General features: G+C 42.5%; 1 protein-coding gene across 3 annotated transcripts in view; it reads left to right on the top strand.

Annotated features, from left to right (window-relative positions):
• Positions 1-115: 115 nt before the first annotated feature.
• The window catches only part of KDM5B (lysine demethylase 5B), a 46,141-nt gene continuing 36,737 nt past the window's right edge, over positions 116-9,519 (top strand). Inside the window, exon 1 of one of the 3 annotated variants that reach the window (XM_015586570.2) lies at positions 116-378. In XM_015586570.2, coding sequence (XP_015442056.1) covers positions 307-378 — 72 coding nt within the window. In that variant the 5' untranslated portion in view covers positions 116-306. The remainder of the gene's footprint in view (positions 379-9,519) is intronic. The other 2 variants (XM_015586568.2, XM_015586569.2) reach the window with 2 other exon arrangements.

The raw sequence follows: 9,519 nt of genomic DNA, 5'->3' as shown, positions 1-9,519 counted from the left end.
GAGGCAGCGGCTCCGAGAGCCGCGCCGTCGGCGCCTTTGTGTGCGGGGTCGCCGCCTCCTTTGTGTAGCAGCCCCCTGGGCCGGACGGACCGGGTCCCGGGGCGTCTGTGGTTGGCAGCATCAGAGGGGACGTCCTTCCGAAGTTGGGGCTCTGGAAGAAGGGTCTTTTGGGAACAAAGGCTTCCTGGGCGATGTAAACAGTCTTTGTCTTAAAAAGTGTTTTGTTTCAAGAAGCTGTGAACAAGTGGTTTCATGTAGTTGAAATAAAGCAACAAAAGCAAGAGGTAGAAACTGTGCTCCGTGGCGATGGCTCTGATGCCCGCGTTTCTAGGTGATTTTTGCTCCCCAAGTTCCTGGAATACAATTGGCTGCATTAAGGTGAGGGTCGGGTCAGTTCCGTTTTGTTGTTCGGCGGTCAGGGGAAGAATTAGACAGCATTTCTATCTTCTTTTGTTCTTTGTCTCTTTAATTACGGTATTTACATAGCGGTAGTTACCAGTGAGGGTCCGAAACGGCTTTACTTTTGAAAACTTGAGGTTCACAGAAATTGGTGGAAATAGAGTAAGGTAAATGTGGTAACAGGTAATAAATCAAGACGACTACTCAAATCCTGAGTTAAAAGTTTAAAGAGAAAAATGAACCTTGTTTCAGATTACGTCAAGTATGTAGCATAATCAGGCTTGTTTCCTGGGCCTTTTTTTTTTTTAACTTTCAATTAACCTGACTTCTGGTTTTGCTGCCTTTAGAATATGAATTCTCATTTTCTCCTTCATGTACTTAAATGTCTCTTTTAGGACAAATTATATTTTCCATGCCACTTTGTGGTATTTGGAGGTGATTACTTTTAGGTGTGTAACTATTAGGCAAAAAATAGTTGACTGTTCAGTAAATACATTTTTGTCTCCCACGTTTGTTTGGAACATATTGATGGTTTTGACCTCAGACATCTAACATTTGGCCCCAGGTAGCTCGATGCCACAGATGTCTTCTTTGGCAGTGTCCAGAAGTCAGGGATTTAAGTCAAACCCCAGATGGCATAGTAGACACGCTTTTTCAACTTTAACTTCCTCTGGTCTTTAGTTTGATCCCTTAGTCTTTATTAGCAAAGTGTAACACTTTTTAAAAGTGTTATAATACAGTCAGCATCTTTGAGTGAGCCTGTTGGTTCCACCCTTAGGAACAGGTAGGAACTTAATCCCTTCTTGGTATAAGGGAGGTGTTAGTGCTGTGAACTCACTCTCTTTCCAGCCATGATTATGGAGATTAAGGTTTTATTGATGTTGGCTCAACCTTTGTTTTCCCTGTTTCTTTGGTATCTATCATGAAATTTTTCTTTAGTTGGGATTCTTTGGTCACCTTATACCCTTAACATTTGGAGGAAAGGCTTATCAATAGAAACATCCTGGAGTGAATGGAGAACTTACATATTTTAAACGACAGCTTTATTGACATATTATTCATATACCATACAGTTCATTAGTTTAAATTGTGCAATTCAGTAGGTTTTTTTTTATAAGTGTTTTCACCATAGTTGTACAAGCATCACCACAGTTGGTGTCAGAACATTTTCATCACCCCCAAAAGAAACCCCATACCTATTTGTAACTACTTTTCAAGGCAAATTTAGGACTGCACTGCTCAGAAGAAAATCATTTTCTTTCTCGTCTGGTGTAGGAGGCTGGATTGAGTCCTACAGTTCCAATTTGAAAGAGAGCCTTAAAGCAAAAACAAACTTCGTTTGTTGTAGTCTTTTTGTAAGGATGTTTAGCTAAACTCGACATTGCCATTGGTAAATTGGTCACATGGGAGCCACGGACGAATCCATCTAGTTGTACTCTTAGTGAACTAATCAACAAACCTAACAGACTTTTAGAACGGAATGTGAGTGATAATACAAATAGACCGAGGCAGCTAAAGATCCGCATCCCTTCCCTACTGGAAAAATTTCCCTTCCTGTGATTATAGTATTTGTTTTTAAACATGCAATCTAAACCTTTTTAAAGAGCAAAATGAAAACAGTTGCCTGTGAAACTGTTGATAAGTGTTCTATATTAAAGCTAGGGCTGGAATTATTATTGAGAAACACAAGAAAAATTAGAGAAAATTAGTAATTTCCGATTTCATTATTTGTGTCTAGGGTACTTGATTTTCTTTATGATGTTTTGGAGAGTATTTCTGGTTCATAGATTGGTAGTAAAATTATTTGTTTAACTTGGGGACAATAACCAAGTTCAGGATGTTTTGGATACTTTAATATAGGCAGACAAAAATCCATCAATGAGAGCATTTTCTTTTAGAAAGGCAAAAAATTTCCTTGTAAACTAGATTTTTAAAAAATCTGGTTTATGTGCTGTAAATTGCATCTTTTTGTAGACTTTTGTAACCTCTTGTGTCTTATTTGGACCGCGTTAAAGTTTGAGTATGGAGAGAGAGAACGGGAGCTCACGCCCCAGAATGAAAGCGCTGATTGGGTGCCTGGATTTCGGTTCCACGAAGCCTACTGTGTACTCTTTCTAAAGGCCATCATAGGTTTAAGAAACGAATCACCTAGAAAAACCTTCCCTTCCTCTTTGCACAGTTGGTTTGTATTGAGCTGGTGGTGTGGGGTTCCCCCCCGCCCCCACTTCTAAGAGAATTAGTTATTCTCTGGAGATTGTGTTACTGTTACCTGTTTTAAGTGCAGAAGATCATTGCCAGCCTCAAAAACAAAAAAAACAGGTGGAATGTCGGGAACCGAAAGGCTGTCTATACTTTCCTTTCAGAAGTTTCTGTAAGATTGGGGTCACTTGAAGAGGCATCACCAGAGGCTAAGCAGGGAGTCCCTTGGGGCAAGTGGGTGGGCGGAGCGATGCTTTGGGAAAGCCATAGCCCTGCGCTCCCACATACTTCGGAGTACTTAAACTTTGAGGGACTTAGAACTAGACTTTAAATCTGAGTTGTGAGAAACTTATTTTAGACTCGACAATTGTATGCAGCCTGACGAACATTTCTTAAGTATTAACTGCTGTGTTCTAGCATGAGATTAAAGAGAAAATTAAATAAGATGTTACTTTTGTGCACCCCCAAAAATTCTTCCGAAATGTTCTTTTTTGGGGTCATTAACTATTAGATGAGTTCCATGATGAGTTAGCTTTTTTATACTTTCAAGTTTAGGAACCAGATTGACGAGGACAAGCTGCCTCGAGGGCAGTGACACTTCTGTTCTGCAATTGTGACATGTTTGGAACAAAGGTGTGGACTTCGACTTAGTGCCTTCTGGTTTTCTTTTTTTTTTTTTTTTCTTTTTAAACATTTCAAATCTTTAATTGTAGATCATTCCTCTTAAAACTTTGCCTTTTTAGACCATGGCCTAGAGTTTTCCCATCTGTTCATCTGTTTTATTTTTTAAATCATTTAAGCTTTCTTTCTGAATGTAAAGACCAGTTACTTTCTTCTGCCAGAGCCATTACAGGGTGTAAAATAAATTTTTTTATGAAAACATTCAAGCGTACGCATAAGCATAAAGAATGTAGCCCCTTTAGCTCTTTTCCTGGATATGAGAGGACGGAGCGCAGAGCGGGTGGGGGACTCTGGCCTTCAGTTGTGGAGAGCACCTCGGCTTAGCCTGCGTCCTGCTCAGGGTCTGAGCCAGTCTGTGCAACTGAGACTGAGGTTCCAGCCTTCGGTGCGTGACGGTCACTGTCCGGTTCCGATGGGATTGCATCTCTCAGTTTTAGTCAGTGGCTTTGTGGCTTCACTACACGTCTGCTGGAAGCTGTGTAGAAACTGGACCATCTTCAGACCAACTCTCGGCCCACGGAGGCTGGCGGCGGGCGGAGAGCGTTCTCCGCGCCCTGCCGCTCGTGTCCCTGCCTGCCAGACTTGCAGCAGAACGGCTGGGGGTCAGGACTAGCCAGGAGGTAGAGGTCCGTTTCCGGAAAGGGGGTTTCAGGGAAGCGACTTGAACGGCCCTGAGAGTTGGCGGTCAGGCGGGTAGGGCCGCCGCCGGCCTCGATGGCACAGGCTGTTTCAGGCTGTCTCGGCAGAGTTGCTGCTTAACATTTACGTGATGGTGTCAAGTGTCCAAAACGAGCTATTCAATTTAAAAGTCAGGTTATCGACAAATATTTTCTATCAATAACCCCTTAAAATCAAAGGACTTCCTTCCCCGCCCCCCAAATAATAGCTTCCTTTCTGAGATGGGAGACTGAACACGTCCAGGCGGAAGATCACGTAACGAATGGCTTTTTAGAACTTGTCGATTCCGTTTCACTCGGTAATCTTTTATTTTACAATATGTGAAATTTTTCGGACTGTTTTGCCGGGATAAAAATAAGCTTTATCAAGGAGGGCGTGTGGATTTTTATGAATTTTTGAAAGTTAGTGTCTCTATTACGTAAAAGGAAAGAGTCCGTGTTTCCTAGATTTTAAAAAATAAGTGGATAGCGTCTACAACCTGATTCCATCATGACCTTGGACAAAGTCATTTTTCTCAGACCTATGCCTCGTCATCTATAAGGGGATCTGACACTGACCTCGGGCTGCCGTCCAGATTAATTAATTGATGGCTTGCACAGAGCTTAAATCCCAAAGCGTATTTGCTCAGTGCTGAGAAGAGTCTGGGGACAGATTTAGTGAGACAGAGTTAGCGTCAAATACGTGTCCCTCGTTTTCTCTTACAGTGAAGGGATTTTAAAAAGTGAAACTTGAAAAATCAAAAAGCCCACTTTGCATCAAACTAAGATATACAGAATCTAATTCTTCTATGGATTTAGGTGAAGCTTTTCTGTACTTGGACGTTTTCAAAAATTAGTGGGATAAAACAGTTTCAGGTAGAGGTGTTAAATTATTTCAGAAAATTTGCAGGTTCACATGTGTTTTGCGTGTCTTGTTTAGTGTTGTACACAGGCAGGAAAGAATATGTATTTGGTGAGCTTTGTGTTAAGTGCTAAGAAGTATTTAAAATTATTTTAATTTCCCCTAGTGTGGAATGGCTTTGATCCTGTGGAAGCCCTACAATTGGAGGGCATTACATCCTAATATAATTTAAATGATACCAATGCTTGCCTGAAAGGAGGATAAATACATTGAGTTTTGAATATTCTACAACTATCTTATTTGCAAAGTGGCAGGGTGGGGGAGGAAGTAGAGAAGAGGTGATCCTCAGGACACAGCCAGGTTATATTGTATTTTTCACTAATAAACTTTTTAAAAAAGCTAATTAGAACTTCTATATAATCGTACAAACCTGTATGTGTTCTCCAATGTTTTGTCCAAATACATTGTGTATTGGAGCTCATAACATCGCCTCTTAGGTGGACCCATAGATAATGTACTTGTAGTAGTGTGGTGTTTTGTTTTGTCTTGAATCAGGCACTTTACCCCAGATGGCTTCCTAGATGTGCTAAAGCCCTCTCCAGTCATGTGTATACCGAGCATTTTTTGGGAGGGGTGGGGGACATACTGAGTTTTAAATCTCTGTTGAGTATTTTTCTCTTCCCAGCTGTGCTGTATGTGGCTATAGGCAGACTTTTGTGCATTCCTGTTAATGCTTGCCAGCTTGACCAAATTGTAATGTTCAGAGAACTAAAGTCTAAATTCCTGTGTGTTCTGAACACTTGCTTGGAGCTTTTATGAAGCACATGTTCCTCTGAGGATACAATACAGATACCAGAACGTTACGAAGTACTCTAATCTCATAATTCCAGAAACAAAGAACAAACCCCTATCAAAACCACATAATTACAAGGTCTTTAAGGCAAGATCCTCCCACTTGCGTTGTGGTTGTACCAGCTCATCCCTGGGTGGTACGTAAACCAGATGGTCACATCTCGCCCTCGCCAGTGCTTACTCGAAGGGGACAGACGAAGAGAGCAGGATCTTGGAGTCTCTTGGGGCCTATGCTGTCATGTTTTCTTTGTGGATCGAGGGGTGAGGGGATAGAGAGGGGAGGGTTCTGTAAAGAGATTTTGGGGAGTGTAACCTTCATTTTGTGAAATTCCAGGTATCTAAGCTTTTTTTTTTTTTTTCTCCCTCCCAGAGAGGCTCTTATCTGATCTTATGATGCATTTTCGACAAACTGAGGACAGCCCCCAGATTTTCCAGTGGGAGGCTGGCATCGGGGATGTGTGTAGGTAGGGTGTGGATTTGGAGCTTTAGAAAATTGTACTTTACGGCAGCCATTCTTCTGGGTTCCTCTGTAACTCCTTTTTTCGCTGTTAACCTGTGGCTTTTCCTTTCCATTTATAAAGTACATCCCTTTTTGTATAATAAATAATTACTCCAGATTCTTCGAAAGGTACAGGGTTTAGAATTTGGGATCCAAGATAATTTGGTTTTGGAGGTCGATATTAGCTAGCTAGGAAATGAAAATTTTAAGAGAATAGAAATTTCATGGAAAAAATACTAGAGTAGGAATCAAAACATTTGGCTTCTGGTGTGTGTTCCATTTTAGTTGCTAGGGTAGGACACTTTTCGAGATAAACTGCTGGGAGAAGTTAAGTGACTTGTCTAAGCGTCCCAGCTTTTAAGGGACAGTTTGGGGAGTTCCAAACCGTGGCCTTTTACTTCCAAATTCATTGTTCTTCCTTCTGATGCACAGTGACCCCCTCACAGAGCCCACGAATTGGCCGGCATGTCCCATTTCCCCTCCAGCATTGCGGGAAGGAGACTGTGGTTTCTCTCGTTTCTTCCTGGCCATCTAAACACAGTGGCGGGAGAATCGATGAAACAGTGAGGCGCACGTGTGTGATGGCGGCACACCATGTCTCTTGTCTATTTGTCTGTAAAACTTATTCATTAAATTTTCAATAAACCATATCCCTCGTCCTTTCAGTTACTCATGTGTATGAGCTAGCCTCACCTGCTGAGGGTCGGCTGGCTCGTCGCTAAGGAAACTGCTGCCTCCTCCGGCTCCCTGAGCGCTGCGGGTCCCGCTGCGGGTCCCGCTGCGGGTCCCGCTGTGGGTCCCGGTGCTCCAGCTTGAGCAGCCCCTGTGTTCATGGTGAAGGTCAGCTGGGCGCGACAACTCCTGGCTCAGGTTATTTCCCGGCGAGCGTCAGGCAGCTGTTAGTGTACAGACTTCTCTTACCTGTTGACTTCGAAATAATAGAAATTCTTCACTCTACTGCAGGAAACGAGGATTCTTTTTTTTTTTTGCTCAGCTCTGGTGAATGCAGAAGTGAATTGGGTCCTTGGGGATTGGTTGTGGGTTTAATTCAGAACGTTTATTGACATGCCAGTAAGTCCAGGCATTGTGTTAAGATTCGAGGGTCTTAGAAATGAATTAAACCCTTCGAGTTAAAGGAACTCACGGCTCCTGGTGGGGGATCTGCAGCGGGTCGTACTGTACGTGTGCATGATGGGTTAGGGTCCAGGGTGACTGGCCACGTGGGCGCTGGGGAATGGGGGCGGCGGAGTGTGGGGGAGGGGCCGCCTGGAGTGTCTGGGAATGCTTTGGGTGAGGGCAGGGTTAGGGACGAAGTAGGGGTGTAGAATGAGAATGAGGATCATGTGGAACCCAGAAATACCAGCGTTTAAGGACGGAAGAGGATCTATTTGGAGGCTGCAGGAAATGTGCTGGAAGCCAAGGAAAGCAGGCTTGTTGAGTCAGTGTTTCATACTTACATAACTTCATGATGATGATTTTAAGTGTCATCTCTAGACATAGCTGCGAAACCTTCTGGAAGACTTGGGTTGTTATGGTGTGTGTCCCGCTGCTCTCAGGCAGCCATTCAGATGAGGACCAGTTTTATTAGGCTGCAATTCCTCATCATTTGGGGTTAAATCATATCGATCGTTGAATGTGGCAATAAACGCGAAAGAAAGAAGACAGTTCTGCTAGTGCTGTCTCTACAGCACACAGCGTGGTCTGAGATCCTTGGAGGTAAGAACTGTTTACCTACCACCCTGAACTGAGCACGCTTGTGTATTCGCACCCTCTTCGCTTTCCGCCAAGAGGTGGAGCCCTGAAGCGTGGTCAGGATGAGAGCACAGGAAGAGCCTGGCAGGTGGCCTGTGGCGTTATTAAAGGGTCCGGCAGTGGGGAAGCCAGAGCAGCTTCCTAGCAATTCTAGTTCAGGTTCAAGCTTCAGTCTTCTCCTTCAAATGTGGCCGTTAGGGATCATATACGTTCTAAAATCATTTCTACTTTCGATGTTAGACTTACAGTTGATGTATCTTAATTGCAGCAAGACTACATAGCTCTTAAATGTTTACACCTACTGAAATGTATGACTTACTGTTCACTTTTTTTTTTTAATTTGGTTGCAGATGTGTCTTTACATGGAAGAACAGCAAGCAAAGCAAAGGTTTTTGCAGCCTTTTAGTATCTTCTCTGAGGCTCAGGCTGGTTTTTAGTGTCATTACTGTCGTTTTCCTGGCGTTGGTTTTGAATCTCCAAGAGTGACCAGTGTGGGAAGCACTACAGCACGTGTTGACAGTTCTCATGAGGCCTCGGAGTTAGGGTTTGGGGGTGTTTGACCGACCCCCCCCTTAGTGCCCAGGTAGCTTCGGGTGTTGCTGAGGGAAGGCGAAGTGGCAGCGTCCAGCCTCTTTTCTAAACCTCTTCCCCTGACAAACCATTTTGGAACCTTTCTGAAGGTATATAATCTTGTCTTCACCTTCACAGCCTCAGTTTTCTACCAAAAACTGTCTTTTCCTCACCAGGATCCTAGGTAGGAAGGAAAACAGACTCAAGCTACTTAATAAATAATTTCCTTGTGGGAAAAACTAGCAGTATAGCTATGTGATCATAACATGGTATATTGAAGTAACATTTGCAAGAGTTACAAGTGCTGTAGGGGAGAAAGACCCGAAATTACAATCGGTCCCATTCAGTGACTATTGGTAGAGGCTAAAAGTATTGGTTAGATCGTATGATGTATCCCTTTCAGATACTTAGATGTGTCAAACCAAAAATTGTGACAGTGTTTCTAAGTGGAGATTTTCATTCATTGTCTGTTTGGCTACTTAATTAGAGAGTTATTTTCCTGTTTAGAAATTTTTACCTCTTGGAGGCCTTGTTATGACCCTTGCCTTCTTTGAATGCCACCCCCCAGCCCCCGCCCGTAAAAGTCACGGCCGGGTGAGATCAGACTTTGCCAAGGATATCTTAGTTTTAACATGACGCAGTGTGCATTGCAAATAATATGTAATTCTTTTATTGGAATAAAGCTTTGCAGCTGACAAATTTTCAAAACTGAATGACATTTATCCCATTTTCTCTCATTCTTTATAACCAGAAGAGGAGACAAAGTTTTGAGCGATCTGTGTTTAATGAAACAGTTTCTTTATTTTTAAGTATATTATACCTACTGTGCGAACATTCTTAGGGACAGATATGGAGGATTGTTTTCCTTTCGATGCTTCATTTTTAGGATTAATTTTATTTGAAAAAGCTTCGGGCTAAAGTAAGCATAAATTACATAACATACAGACACACACATATGCATACATACAAAGACAGCTTATCGTAATTCATAAAACTTTATAGATGAGATGAAATTTATTTTTATATCATTGTGTTTTGGGATCAGCAGG

Source organism: Pteropus alecto, unplaced genomic scaffold (assembly GCF_000325575.1).
Source record: "Pteropus alecto unplaced genomic scaffold, ASM32557v1 scaffold563, whole genome shotgun sequence".
Lineage (NCBI taxonomy): Eukaryota > Metazoa > Chordata > Mammalia > Chiroptera > Pteropodidae > Pteropus > Pteropus alecto.
Note: the sequence above shows the minus strand (reverse complement) of the source record. Positions and strands in the feature narration are given on the sequence as shown.